The following is a 15,316-nucleotide window of genomic DNA, read 5'->3' on the forward strand; positions in this document are numbered from 1 at the left end:
GGGGTCTCCTGCAGCGTGAAAAGCTGGTTGTCCCTCAACAAACCGCTTCTCCCCCGACCCGCCACGTTTTCCCATCCATCCCTGCCTTTGCCTTCCGCTGCTGGCTGGAACTGGCCCAAAGGGCAGAGGCTCGCGTGGGTGTCTCTGCAGGTTCCGTCTCTGCCCTGTGATCTGATTAAAGCGTCTTCCTTCATGTGACCCGGTCTGTACCTGGTGGTGGGGCAGGGCTGGGGACCCCATGATCTTCTCCCTCCCCACCCTTTGGGGAAGGGGGCTAAGAATGCCAGGCAGTCTCTTCTGACACCTGACCGGTGGGGGTGTTGAGCAGAGGAGGTTGTCCCGACCTCTGTCCCCCCTGACCATGGGCTGGAGTGGCCTAGGAGCTGCAGTGCTGCTGGGTCTTGCCTCCACGTCTGTGCTCTGCTGGAGTCAGAAATGTGTGGGGAGCCCAGGACCACAGTGGTAGGGGGCTGGCAGGCCGGGATGGAGGTGAATGGATGGGGCTGTGTGTGATGTTGCACTCTGTAAGCTTTATAAAAATATGTTTATAAGTGTGAATATGATGTAACTGGAATATGCTTTATGCAAAAGGTCTCTCAGTGGTCACAGAGACCTCCTTGGGACTGTCACTTGACGTGCTGAATTTTCCTCTGAGCCCATTTTCCCTGCCAGCTTGGGACTCCAGAACCCTGCCTTGTTGAGCCAGACACAGTATCCTGCTGCAACACAGACCCAGGTCTGGTCCATGCCCCTTTAAGCTGCAGACTTTAACTAAAAACAGCTCAGCAGGTTACCTGCCTCCAGCACGCAGACACCCAGCTCCCAATGGGATCCAAACCCCAAATAAATCCATTTTCCTCTGAATAAATCTTATACAGGGTAAACTCATAATTTGTCTGCAAGTATAAAAAGTAGGATTTAAGTGGTTTCAAGTAATAACAGACAGAAGTAAGTTACCAAACAAAATAAAACAAAACACAGAAGTCTAAGCCTAATACATTAAAACAACAAGGAGTCTGGTGGCACCTTAAAGACTAACAGATTTATTTGGCCATAAGCTTTCATGGGTAAAAAACCCACTTCTTCAGAGGCGACCCCCTGGTACCTACTACATTAAGAAACTGATGACAGGTAATATCTCGCTCTCGAAGATGTTCCAATAAGCTTCTTTCACAGACTAGACTCCTTCCTAGTCTGGGCCCAATCCTTTCCCCTGGTACAGTTCTTGTTAGTTCCAGCAGACATCTTGGGTGAAAAGCAGGGGCTCTCTCATGACTGGGACCCCCTTTGTTCTGTTCTACCCCCTTTTGTATCTTTGGCACAAGGCATTGTCTTTGGGTTTCCACCCCTCCTCCTAAATGGAAAAGCACCAGGTTAAGATGAATTCCCGCATCAGGTGACATGCTCCATTCCTCCAGGGCTGGCCCGTTCACAGGAAGGCCTGCAGGTAAATAAACCATTTCCAACCAATTGTCCTCGTCAATTGGCGCCATCAAGATTCCAAACCACCAGTAATGGCCCACACTTTGGATAATTACAATAGGACCTCAGAGTTCTACTTCATATTCCTAGTTTCAGATACAAGAGTGATACGTTCATACCAGTAGGATGCCCACACTCAGTAGATTATAAACTTTGTAATGAGACCTTACAAGAGACCTTTTGCATAAAGCATATTCCAGTTCTGTCATATTCACGCTTATAAACATATTTTTTTATAAAGCAGATGGATGTGGAAGGTCACACTGTGTATAGAGCCTAACCCAAGAATAGCAAAAGATGCCCTGCTCTGCATTGGCGGGAGGGGAAGGGAGGGAGCCCTGCTCTGTGCCATGTAGAATCGGTCCCTGACTTCGCTAACTGCTGCTCTCTCTGTGTCGCAGGATTACAAGAAGCAGATTGAGAAGGCCTGGAAGGATTATGAGACCAAAGTGTAAGTAGTCCCGTTGCCTCTGGCAGGAACAGGCTGATCCTCCTCCTCTAAACAAAGGGGTTTTGTGTGGGGGCTGCAGCTTGGGAGGTGGCTGGAGCCTGGCAGCGAACGAGGTCGCTGGCTGGAAATTAGTGCACTCCCGACCGGCCGGGCTCCAGCGTAAGTCGCTGGTTAATGCCATCTGGGTGTTCAGCACGGAAAGGAGATTGGGGCAGGAGTGCTGGCTTGGGGGAATCTCCCAGCTCCTCCCAGCAGGAGGCGCCGTGGAGAATGATCCTGCATCTTGTGGTCCCTTCTAACCCCGTGGTTCTATGATGCGGCTGCATGGACAGGTGCGGGAGAGTTGGCTGGGGGGAAGCTCTGAGTTCTGCCTCTCCCAGTGGGTGCCTCTCCCGATTGGGTCTTGCCAACAAGAACTACGGAGTAATTCAAGTGGACAGGAGGTCGGATCGGTCTTGACTCTTGCCGTCCTGCCTCCCCAGAGCGAAGATCGAAAAGGAGAAGGAGCGAGCCCGGATAGCGGGACTCATCCAGGCGGAGCCGTCGCCAGCGGAGATCGCCGAGGAGACGCAGAAGGAGCGCCGGATGTTCCAGCTTCAGATGTGCGAGGTGACGGGCCTTTCCGTGCCGAGAACGGAGCTGAGGAGGGCGGTAGGGTCTGGAGCAGCCGTGGGGGCTTTTCTCTGGAGAAGCTGTACCAAGGCGCTCTACCCTCCGGGGGTTCCCATGGTATCTGATCCCTTCGCGCACAGTGATGAACGTCACGGCCTTGTCAGGAAGGGAAGGATTAATTCAGGTGGGGAGTTGAGGTGCGCAGAGAGACTTGCCCAGGGTCTCACTCAGGGAGTCTGTGACAGAGCCAGGAATTGAACCCAGCCTTCCTGAGTCCCAGTCCAGTGCCTTAACCACTGGGCCATCCTTGCTCAGCTCTAGCCAGGGCACTTTCTGCTGGAAGAACCTAGTGATCTGTAGAAAACAATCAAAGCGGATGAAGGAGTAAATGGGCCGTCGGTTACCCTACCCAACGGCCATCATTGCTCAGATACTTCAGGGCTGGGTGGTAGAGACTTATGCCAAGGGATCAACTCCTGCATGTCGGGGTGTGTGGGGCAAGGAGGGCTTAAGCCCAGGTCTCTCTGAGAACCAGGATACCCCTTGTCTGCAGAGTCTGCAACAGCCGCTCCACCCCGCAGCGCGCTGCTAGCCTGCGCCTCTCAATCTGCCTCCTGTCTGCCACCCTCGCTAGGCCTTGTGCCCGCCCTGCCTTGCCTGTAGCCAGCCCACTGGCTATAATTCGTGTCCCTCCCCTGGGTCCCAGCCATGGGGACCTGGCAGCAGGGGGCGCTAGGAAAACAGGCCGGGGGCGTGAATGGGCAGGTTCTCATCTCGCCCTCCTCCCAACCATCAGCCCTGCTGCTGGGGCCTCCCTCCCCCCCACCTCCACCCCCTTGGCCTAAGTGCTGGAGCCTCCCACCCTGCCCACGGGTTAGGGAGCCTCACGGCTTCTCGTCTGAGGATGGAGCCCCTGGGCCCTGGCCTGCCCTTCCCAGTGGAATGCTGCTCTCGGCTTGAGCAGGGTCGGGATCAGCAGCTGCTGGGGAGGTTTGGGGGGGATTGAGGGGAGAAACAGGGTGGGATATTGCCCATAGCTGGGCCTTACTCAAGCTCTCCGACACGTGAAACTTCCTCCTGCAGCTGCCCCTCTCCCTGCCCCCCAGTGGTCTCCAGCCAGCGCTAGGAGCCTGCCTTGACCTTCCGCTGTTTAACCCCTTTAGAGCTGGCGTGTGTCTCGAGGGTTAATGCCAGCCCCGTCTCGCTCTGGGTGCGGAGTGCCAGCTCCGCTTGAGTTGCTACCGTTGCCTTTACCTTGCAAAGCCCATCGCAAGCTGAGTTGCTTCCCGTTCGCTTTGTCCCACAGCAGGGACTGTTTACAAGGGGGGAAAAAAAAATCTCGTTGGGGCCAGACCCTCCCCAGAACCCTGGGCCAGGTGTTGGACCGTGGCACCTTGCGCGTATCTCTGGGAAGATGTCCTGCGTAGCCATGGCCAACAGGCTGTGTCCCAGCTGTTCCGGTATCTCAAAGCTGGAGTTAGTGCTGCTACCGGCTAGCTCGGCATCCCCGGAGCCGCTCGCACGGCCCGGGGCCACGTTTGTGCTCACGCTTGTGAAGCTCGCCCAAATGCAGTTGTGCCCTATTTCGGGGGGCATGTGTGGATCTGTCGTTTTGCATGTCCTGGCCAGTCTGTGAGAGAAACCAGAAATCGGGTGAGAGCGAGAACTTCCTGCTCCAGCCGGGGTGGAAGAGCCAGGGGAAATCCCAGGAGTGATGTACCGAGAGGGGAGGATTTCAGCCTTGTGCAATAACACATTGCATGTCTGCATTGCCTTTCATCGGCGTTAGAAGCAAACGTTAGTGAGTCATGCCTCAAACCAGCCCTGCCAGCTAGGGGATCGTGCTTATCCCCGTCTAACAGCTGAGCAAACCAGGTTACGCAGCAGGTAAGCGGTGGAATCCAGGATTCCTGCTGCCTAGTCCCCTGCTTTAACTACTAGTCAGTATTGCCCTCCTGGAAACAAGAAAGGAACCCAGGAGTCCTGACTTCCCATTCCCTGCTCCAACCACTAGAGCCACGCCCCTCCTAGCACTGGGAGTAGCACACTGCCTCTCCCATCCCTCCCCATCCACTAGACAACATCTTCACTCGGGACAGGTCTGAAGAAAACTGCAGCCGGGAGAAGGGTCCATGGTTAGCGTTTGCACCTGGAGTGGGTCCCCAAGGACCTTCAGCCGCCGTAGCCAGAACTGAGTGTCCGGCTATGGCTTAGCAGAGTGGGCTGCCCATGGGGCCAGCTCCTGGCAGGGCTGGAGAGCGGAGGGGAGGATCCCGCGAGCTGCTGATGGGGGCGAGGGGAGAGTTAAAGACCCATGGAGCGGCAGCAGCTTGCCTGCCTTGTTGTGGTTTTGGGCTACGTGGACGGGCTGGAGCTCTGGGGGGTGAGCCAGGGACTGAGTCATCCCTTTGAATAGCTTCACTGTTAAATAAATACCAGCACATGGAAACACTCAGTGTTCGCAGTGTGGCCGTAGGGAGGGGCTCTGTTCCAGGGGCGGCAGTGGAAAAAGAGAGAAGATGCGTGCACGGGATCTTGTGTGTGTTCCCCCGTGTGCCTGCTGTGCTACATTAGAGCGATTTGATTTCTCCCTCGGCTCAGTGCTCAGTTCTATCCCTGGGCGGGTTTATGTTCCCCTCAGCTCTGTAGATCGGTCTATCTCATACCCTTGGGAGCACCAAAACCCCCACGTAGTCCAAGGAATCTCCACTGCCGGTTAGCTGTACAGGGTCTATGCCGGGCAGACCCGGGCAGCCTCTACGTGGCTTTTCTGGCCAGTAATTTATAAGCCAGCGAGGCCAAACGTTCCAGTGTTGGCCGCCAGTTTGCTCAGGGGGTGGATTGAGAGCACTAGGCCGGGAACCATGGCACCCGTGCCCTTCTCCAGGCTCCTGCTTTCATCAAAGAATTCATTTAACCTCACAAGGCAGGGAAGTATCATTTCTGCTTTGTGGAGGGGGAAACTGAGGTACAGAGAGATGATGTGATTTGCCCAAGGTCTCCCAGGAAATCAGTAGCAGAGCCAAGAATAGAGTCTCCCCCCTCCCCCCCGGAGTCCTGCCTCCTCTTGCTCTAACCACTAGACATCACTCCCTTCTCAGAGCCAGAAATAGAACCCAGGAGTCCCAATCTTCTCCTCTGACCACTCCACAGCAGTACCTCTGGTTAAAGCTATAGTCCCTCTTTATCTCTCGCTCACCCCCACCCTACCTCGAACAAAGGCTCTATATAGCTCTGCTCTGGCCTATTACACCAATCCTCCATGCCCCTTTTCTGGGCTCGCGACTCATTTCTCCAGCTGTGCTCCTGGCAAGGAAGGAGAAATAAAAATCTCCCCGCCCTTGCCCGACTGTAATGCTCTACTGTGCAGCCGTCTGGGAGACGGTATAAAAAGAGAACCCAGCGCGTCACACAACGCTTTCCCCCTGGCCTCCTCGCGCTCCTTGCCTCCAAAATACACAGACACAGGATCTTCCTAATGAGAGCCACGTTAACCCCTTCGCTGCTGCCTCGTCTTCCAGGGGCGTGAACCAAGCCCAGTGCTGGCTTTGCCGTTGCAACACTGCGCTACTTAGAAAAAGGCCAGTGAAACCCAAGAGCTCTGCTGGATTCTAAAAAGGATTGAACATTTATATGGACAATGAGACCATCCAGAGTGTGATGAGGATTTAAATCCTCATGCTTCAGGCATAGGCCAACTTCTAACTAATCAGGGTCAGGAAGAAACCTCCCTTGGGGGCCAGGTTACTCATGATCTACATGGTTTCTTGCTCCTCCTTCTGATGCTGCTGGTGCTAGTCACGGTTGGAGACAGGATATTGGGTTAAATGGACCCCGGTTTGATCCACTGTGGCCATCTCTATGCGAAAATAAAATTGGAGTGGAAGAAATTAATCATCAGCCCAATTCTGAGAGCCACTGGCAGCTGCGTTAGCTGAAAAGGAGAGAAAATGGGATTGTGCCCTTCTCTTTGCTTTTGCATGAAGAAGACCTAAAAGTTCTTGGTTTTTTTACACAAACAAATTCTCTCTCTGGATGACTGAAGAACTCTTAGGTTAATGCCACTCCAGCTACTATACAAGTACAACCTGATTAATTGAGAGGAAGGGTAATATTTTTAGGTGGACTGTTTTAAAATTGTATTGGTTTTGGTTAACGTAGTATTTAATTCAAAACTTAACAAACACTTGGGAGAAAAGCTCTCGTTGTTAAAATCCCGTGGACCCAATCCTTGACCTTTGGGTGCTGAGAGCGCTCCCAATCCACATCTTTGGGTTTTCCAAGGGATCTTCAGAGACATAGGTTGTAACTTGACCTGCTAAAATTGAGTTAAATGTGCTAACGCTACACTAGGAAAAGCAATTATGTTTAGGATGGGCTTATCGAGCCCATGTTAGGGAAACACAACCGCTTTTTGTAGCTGAGACCAAGTTTTAGAGGCAGCTGTAGTGGATCGCGAACTGATCTGCAAAATGCTTGTGATCGCTTTCACGGTGCGTGACACCACTGATCTGGCTGGGCAAAGCCTAGTTTAACTGGCTTCTTTTTCATCTGGCTCTCAGAGGGTTTCCACCGGAGATGGGACCTGAACCAAAACGCTCTGGACTCGGGGGTAAGTTCACATCCAAATCTGGATCTGAACTTTGCAGTTCAGGTTCATCTAGAGGTGTCACCATTTCCAGACCTGAATCTGACCACTAAAGAAATGGCCAGATGGCAAAAAGGAGGCTTGGACTTCTGAAAAATCTGGCATCTTCCAGTTCTTTCCTCTGAGCTAGTCCAACATTTGAGGAGTCCCTCAACGACATCCTAACTCAGTGTCTCTTCTCCCTCTCTAGTACCTGCTGAAAGCGAACGAGAGCCAGACGAAGCAAGGTCCGGACTTCTTGCAGAGCCTGATCAAGTTTTTCCATGCGCAACATAAGTAGGTACCGCCCCACTCGGCACATCCTGTGAGATGATGATGTCACTTCCTGGAGCAGAACTCTAGACTTGCCAGTTTTCCCTCATTTGCTTAACTCCCAGTAGCTCTGAGTGGTCGCTAGAGAGAAACGAATCCGCATGGAGTTTAAGCACATGCTTTTGCTGAATATGGGAGACATTAAGCATGTGCTTAAGGGCCACAGAAAAGGGTATTTTACTGGTACTGTGTCCAGTGACTGGTTATTTTGTTTAGTGTCACTAGTCCATTACTAAAGCAATCTCTCTCCACAGAGAGAAATTACCCTAATAGCAGTTAGTTTCATTAATGTGTAATATTTTAATATTAATTGCATTAATTCCAAACTAATTTTTGTATTGCATTAATGATACTTGGAAGAGCACTCTTCATCTGAGGATCTCCGTGTGATCCTCCATTTTACAGATAGGGAAACGGAGGCACAGTGAGTGGACATGCCCAAGGCCACACAGTAGTTCAGTGGCAGAGCTGGGAGTAGAATCCCTGGCAGCTGACCTCTAGACCCTGTCCCTGTCTCTAGTGGAGGCTGCTTCAGAATAATATAGGAGATGAGCCTGTCATATAGAACTTGCATCCAGTCCTGGATTTCAAACATCCCCAAATTTGGAGGTGTTCAGCTCTGGGGCTCTGGTTTTAGCCCAAATCTGTGCCAGATTCTGGAGTCACTCCGCAACAAGGCTCGAATAACCGAGTGGAGTTTGATCCTATATGTTTTGCAGGGGGATGAAGCCCTGAATGATGACAGGTGAGAGGCTTGGTCTCAGCCCCTCATGCTGGCTGATTGTAATGAGAGGGGAGTGATCTGGTGATCCATTACAGGGAAGGGGAGGAGCTGCCCATTCTGCCCCTGGGAAGCACATTGGGCGCATAACAAGCTTAAACCCCAGCTGCTATAGGCACAACGTGAGAGTGACCATTGGGTTTGGAGGTGGGCTGTGGATTCTGAATCCCCTCTCCTTCAGGCCATCAGGCAGAGTGACCCTGGCTCGTTGGGAACCTTAGCATGACCTTGATTGATGGTGTTCTTGGTGTGCGCTGGCTCAGAGGGCCAGCATGGGAAGTCCCGAGTGCCGACAGCAGGTTTCTTGTAGCTGGTTGTGAAGGACCTGGCCATGATTGATTGAATGGTGTTGCAATGCCTTTGGATAACATTTTTTTTTCTCTCAGTTTCTTCCAAGATGGCTGGAAGGCTGCACAGAATCTTTACCCTTTCATTGAGAAACTCGCCGCATCTTTACATGCAGTAAGTGTTCAGTCAGGGATCAGGCCCTTTACTTTGTTCCCTACAGCGGACTCCAAGGGATCTATGAACTTTCAAGAGACGACACACTGGAGTCCAGCTACCTTTCCAAAAAGGTGGTGTGAGTGGCCCTATGAATCAGAGTAGTGAGCCTTACTGAAGTACTAGGAAACCTGGATGAAGTGGTAACTGGAACACACTGCTAAAAGGGGCTGTAGGGGGCTGGGGCTGTATGTGCACAGTTCTTGCCGGAGCAACGTAGGGGGAATTTTTAATCATCCAAATGGATATAATACCATAGCATAAACCAGCATGACTTCTGTAGCAGAAAACCAGACCTCTCCAATCTACTATACATCTGCGAGCGTGTCTGTGAACGAGTGGATTCATGAGAACCAACTCTGCCACTGTCCCGCTTCGGAGATGGGATACCAGGTTAGATGGGCCCTCTTCTGATCCAACCTGGCAGTTCCTATGTTCTTGCCCTACTTTAGAGAGATGCCCCCCCACACACACACACACACTCTGCTCCCCCTGTTGTTGAAGGCAGAGAGGCTCATGATGGCAGTAACATGGATGATCATATTAATGTCTTCTGCTGCTGCTTTTCTTTGCAGCTGCACCAGGCCCAGGAGGAGGAGGTGAAAGAGCTCACTCAGATCCGTGACTCCCTCCGAGGCATCCTGCAGCTGGAGAACAAAGAGGTGAGGCTCCTGGCCTATTCCTCCATGGTGCTAAGCAACGAAGGGGCCTAGCACCCTGGGAGAATAGCCAACAGAGTCGGAGCTAGGCCTCCTGATGTGTGTCCTACCCTGGATTTTCTACAGAGAGATACAGCCCTGTTACCCATGGACTTTCCTCAGGGTAGCCAGGAACAACCAGAGTTGAGGCAGGTGGGTAGATAGAACAGGAACTGATCCAAAGCCTACTGAAATCAATGGAAGGGCTCCCTTGGCCTTCAGTGGGCCTTCCAAGGCGCCAGAGACCAAGCTGAGCTTAGCGACCTACAGAGAAGTGATGGCCAGAGCTGAAATGAACAATGGGAGGTGCCGAAGGGGGACAAGAGGAGAAGGGCTGAGGGCTCAGCATTGAGAGTGTGATGTTGCCGTGTGGGAGGAGAAGAACCACGACTGGGAGCTGGTTTGCGTCGCTAGCCACCTGGGTGGTGCTACGGTGGTGGTAGGAAAGGGTCAGGAACCGGGCTGCAAGCAGCCGGAAGCTGGGTGAGGCTGGCCAGAAGGGTAAGACAAGTGTCCCCGCGGTTCCGAAGGAAAGAAGGATGGTGGGAAAGGAGAAGTTAGCGATCAAGGAGAAGGCCCCGGGAAGTCAGGATGGTGGAGTTCTAAGTGATTCTCCGAGTGGCCATAATAACGTTGGAGGGCGTTTGGAGATGCTGAGGACAACGTAAGAGGAAGGTCTGGGGTGTTCCCTGCTGGCCCAACCCTGCAGGATCCGCCCCTGGCAGGGCAAGAGGGCCGTGACACAGCAAAGAAACAGACCCTGAGGCCTATGCTTTGAATATATATATATTTATTTTTTTGTTCTGTCCTTGGTGAGTTCAGGAAAACCTGCTCAGGAAGAACTCTGGCAGCGGCTACAGCATCCACCAGCACCAAGGGAACAAGCAGTACGGGACGGAAAAGTCGGGCTTTCTGTGCAAGAAAAGCGACGGGTCTGTACGAGCTGGCTCCTGCTTGCTCCCATTTCAGATAGACTCTTCGCATGCTCGTTAAGAGCGGACGTTCTCTGGGAAGGCCGGGGGCCATAGGACGAGGCTGTTGAAGGATCAAGTGATGCAGAAATTACTGGGAGAGGTTCTTTGGTACAGGCCCCACAGGCGATCAGAGCAGATGATCCGAACGGTTCCTTCTGGCCTTAAAACTATGAATCCTCGAAAGCCCCCATCTGTGCCCAGTCCATGCGCTTGCACATAGGGGACGTCCTCACAGCAGCTGGGAGGTGGACTTCCCAGCTCAGGTCGTTGTAAATGCACTAGCTCCGCTTGAGAAGCGTGGCTGCGTTGGTGTGGGCGAGCTACCAAAGTACCGTCCCACCTGACCCCTTGGGTATGGAGTTGGGCAGCTAGCACAAGCTACCAGCCACCACAGCCACGCTGCTATTGTTAGTCACTTGCTTGAGCAGAGCTAGTGCGTGTGCACCCGTTAGAAGTTACGCTGGTCAGCTGCTGTGTGAACATACCTGTAGCTGGGATCCTTTGGGGTGGAAAGGGAAAAAACTGGAACGAGGGGGCTGGATGGTTGGTGGGTTGATAAGATATGGAGCCTGGGACAGGACTCTGGTTTGCAGGTAGCCCAGCTCAGGGGTGACCCCTCCTGTTGCCAGCTGATGTCTATTAGGAGTCAGGGTTGAAATGATTCGGTGCCGTCCATCCATTTGCTAGCAGATAGGTGCCCACATCCCACACGAGTGCTCCCCAAGCCTGGCACTAATTGCTACCCACATTGGGAGCCTCAGCAGAGAGGCCAGCGCCTGATGGAGATGAGCTGTTCCAAGATGTGGTCCTTGCAGCGCAGGACTGGTAAGGAAGCCTACGCTGGAAGCATCTCTCCTGGACTTCAGTCTCCAGGGTTACCAACCTGGCGCCAAATTCCCTTTGATAAGGAGGAAGGCCCGTTCTATGAGCATAGCAAGCCGCTTCCTAATGGGAGCAGCACTGTGCCAAGGAGAAGGAAGTGTTTCACCTGTGCACAATGGGCCAACAGTTGGTGTTGGGCATGCCTCAAGCCCTGAGGCAAGAAGGCGTGCATCGGGGTTAAGGGAAGGGATGAGGCACTCGGAGCGAAAGGAGACGGTGGACTGAGAAGACTGGGCAGTCAGAGGGTTTGAGCAGGGGTATTTCTCCATCGGGTGAGTTAAAGAAAGCGCTATGTTCACCCAGGAAGCGATACTCCCCACTAAAGCCCATCAGCGAGATGAGGGGCCATGGGGGTCACCAGGGCTGTGGGAGAAGCTGGGTATCAGGGGTACAAAGTGGACCCTCACTCCCTTCTCTCTGCCTGACCTAGAATCCGGAAAGTGTGGCAGAAGAGGAAGTGTGGCGTGAAGTATGGCTGCCTCACCATCTCGCACAGCACGGTAAGGCCGGGTGCTGGCGGATGGATTGACTTGGGTTCAGGCTACCCTGGACCCGTCTCAACAAGGGATTGTTTATGGGTATGGAGCTGTAGGTTAAATCCATCCAAGCCTGTTTGGTGAACTGCACCTCCTATGAATGGGTCTGTGGACACCCATCCAAATCGCAGCCTGAGAGCATGTGCTACTGATGGTAACCTTTTAGTTTAAACTAAAGGATCAGTCCGCATCTCTTCATCCCCTGCTCCTCATGTGTCTCTCAGCGGGAAGGGGAGCTGCCAGTTTATCTCAAAATGCCATACAGAGCTGTGCAAAGGTCGTCTGCTTTGTTTCCTAGGGGTCCATCTGGCCCCTGAATCTGCATCCTCCACATGCAAGTCCATAACTCTGCCAAGGTTTGCTTAGAACTCTGGTGCATTAAACTTTTGGTAAACCCCACCCAGGCTTGGGATTTGTAAAGCAACCCCAAACTGGGTGCGTCATAACCACTTCATCTTACATAAACAAATGAGACAGAGAGAGAACATGCTGGAGAAGGTTTTCTATGATCTTTTTAGGTAGGGAGCATAAGGGATACCTTGAGGTTCCAGACTAGACAATCGGTAGACCCTTCAGGTAGAAAGAATGGCTGCCCTCTAGAGGTAGAGGGAGTAAAATGCAGCTTAAAAACTGCCTTGGCTTGGATTCTTCTGCAAAAGAAGATTCAGCAAGATTCTAAGAGGGCCTGGGCATTTCTGTAGATAACAAGAATATCCAGAGTTGGCATAGTTAATGCTGGCCCGAACGCTGGAAAACCTCGTGCTCTTCTGTAATGCCTTTTCATCAGTAGATGAGCTTATTATCCCTGCCCTACATATGAGGGAAACTGAGGAACAGAGAGGGGGCAGTAGTGACTTCTCCAGCATCAGCCAGCAGGCCAGTGGCAGAGCTGGGAACAGAAGCCGGGTGTCCTGTGTCCCACTAGTGTGCTCCCACTAGGCTGTACTGCCCCTCCCATCTTGGACTATTAGAGATGATAGATAGATAGATGATCCCGCATCTCTCTAATGTCGGGTTCTTGCATCTGGTGCCGGTCACTGCTGGAGACTAGATGAAGCCTGGGTCTGATCCTGCCTGACACTGGCTGTGTTCCTAAACAGCGGCTGGCAGTCCTGGCTCACTTCCCTTCCCATTTCACCTGCCCGCTCTCCTCCTCTCCCAGATCAACCGGCCTCCCGTGAAGCTGAACTTGCTGACCTGCCAAGTGAGACCTCACCCGGAGGAAAAGAAGTGCTTCGACCTTGTGACACGTGAGTAGGGGAATGTGAGAGCGCCCTGATTCCAGATTTGGAAAGGTATTTAGTAGGGCTGTCAAGCGATTTTAAAAAGATTCATCGCGCGATTAAACACTAATAGAACACCATTTATTTAAATATTTTTGGATGTTTTTCTACATTTTCAAATATATTGATTTCAATTACAACGCAGAACACAAAGTGTACAGTGCTCACTTTATTTCTGGTTACAGATATTTGACTGTAAAAAAAATATAAATAAATAAATAAAGGATTTTTCAGTTCACTTGCTTACAAGTACTGTAGTGCAATCTCTTTATCATGAAAATTGAACTTACAAATGTAGAATTATGTACAAAAAATAACTGCATTCAAAAATAAAACAATGTCAAACTTTAGAGCCTACAAGTCCACTCGGTCCTACTTCTTGTTCAGCCAATCGCTCAGACAAACAAGTTTTGTTTACATTTGCAGGAGATAATGCTGCCTGCTTCTTGTTTACAATGTCACCTGAAAGTGAGAACAGTTTTAGCTGGCGTCGCAAGATATTTACATGCCAGATGAGTTAGATTGATACGTCCCTTCATGCTTCAACCACCATTCCAGAGGACCTGCGTCCATGCTGATGACAGGTTCTGCTCAATAACAATCCAAAGCAGTGTGGACCGACGCATGTTCATTTTCATCTTCTGAGTCAGAGGTTGATTTTCTTTTTTGGTGATTTGGGTTCTGTAGTTTCTGCATCAGAGTGTTGCTCTTTTAAGATTTCTGAAAGCAGGCTCCACACCTCATCCCTCTCAGATTTTGGAAGGCACTTCAGATTCTTAAACCTTGGGTGGAGTGCTGTAGCTATTTTTAGAAATCTCACATTGGTACCTTCTTTGCATTTTGTCAAAGCTGCAGTGAAAGTGTTCATAAATCAAACATGTGCTGGGTCATCACCCGAGGCTGCTATAACATGAAAATATGGCAGAATGCAGGTAAAACAGAGCCAGAGACATACAATTCTCCCCCAAGGAATTCAGTCACAAATTTAATTAACGCATTATTTTTTTAATGAGTGTCTTCAGCCTGGAAGCATGTCTTCTGGAATGGTGGCTGAAGCATGAAGGGGCATACGAATGTTTAGCATATCTGGCACGTAAATACCTTGCAATGCCGGCTACAAAAGTCCCAGGCGAATGTCTGTTCTCACTTGCGGGTGACATTGTAAACAAGAAGCAGGCAGCATTATCTCCCGTAAATGTAAACAAACTTGTTTGTCTGAGCGATTGGCTGAACAAGAAGTAGGACTGAGTGGACTTGTGGGCTCTAAAGTTTTGTTTTGTTTCGTTTTTGAGGGCAGTTACGTAACAAAAAAAAAATCTACCTTTGTAAGTTGCACCTTCACGATAAAGAGATTGTACTTCAGTACTTGTATGAGGTGAATTGAAAATTACTATTTCTTTTATCGCTTTTACAGTGCAAATATTTGTAATAAAAAATAATATAAAGTGAGCACTGTACACTTTGCATTCTGTGTTGTAATAGAAATCAATATATTTGAAAATGTAGAAAAACATCCAAAATATTTAATACATTTCAATTGGTATTCTGTTTAACGGTGCGATTAAAACCGTGATTAATTGTTTTGAGTTAATCGTGTGAGTTAACTGCGATTCATTGACAGCTCTAGTATTTAGGCATTGCTTGCACTCAGCACTGCAAGGCCTGACTGACTTAGGAGCCAATATCCCAAGTGCCTAAATCCCTTTTGAAAATGCGTGTAGGCTCCTAAGTCAGTTAGGCCTTGCGGTGCTGAGCACAGCAACGCCTAAATATCTTTACAAACGTGGGCCTCGGTATCTCATGGTCTCAAGGTCCAGGATAGGACATTGCATCTGCTCTCCAATTCTGAGCTCTCCCCGTTTTTGGGTCTTGTAAATCGATCTCTCTGGCTAGGACCCCCGCTCCCCGAGCAGTACCTGGGCAGCCCCTCAGAGTTATCCTGTAAAGAGAACAGGGAAGGTGTATTTTTAACTGGGGTGCAAACTCAGAGATGGCCATCGCGGGCTAGAGGCAGGACTAGCGTAACTGAGCTCTGTGCAAAGTTCTCCCAGCTCTGAAATGGCCTTCGTTCCTCACCTACATCCCAGCTATTCTGATTCTGATTTAGTTGTGGACTGGTCCTGCTTTGAGCAGGGGGTTGGACTAGATGACCTCCT

At 50.9% G+C, this 15,316-nt stretch overlaps 1 protein-coding gene across 2 annotated transcripts in view; it reads left to right on the forward strand.

Moving 5' to 3' along the window:
• Positions 1-15,316, forward strand: part of ASAP3 (ArfGAP with SH3 domain, ankyrin repeat and PH domain 3) — a 64,718-nt gene that overhangs the window by 28,362 nt on the left and 21,040 nt on the right. For both annotated transcript variants that reach the window (XM_065577019.1, XM_065577020.1), the window contains exons 6-13: positions 1,884-1,933; positions 2,416-2,542; positions 7,384-7,469; positions 8,673-8,748; positions 9,363-9,449; positions 10,308-10,417; positions 11,772-11,841; positions 13,040-13,127. In XM_065577019.1, coding sequence (XP_065433091.1) covers positions 1,884-1,933; positions 2,416-2,542; positions 7,384-7,469; positions 8,673-8,748; positions 9,363-9,449; positions 10,308-10,417; positions 11,772-11,841; positions 13,040-13,127 — 694 coding nt within the window. The remainder of the gene's footprint in view (positions 1-1,883; positions 1,934-2,415; positions 2,543-7,383; positions 7,470-8,672; positions 8,749-9,362; positions 9,450-10,307; positions 10,418-11,771; positions 11,842-13,039; positions 13,128-15,316) is intronic.

Source organism: Chrysemys picta, chromosome 23, assembly GCF_011386835.1.
Source record: "Chrysemys picta bellii isolate R12L10 chromosome 23, ASM1138683v2, whole genome shotgun sequence".
Lineage (NCBI taxonomy): Eukaryota > Metazoa > Chordata > Testudines > Emydidae > Chrysemys > Chrysemys picta.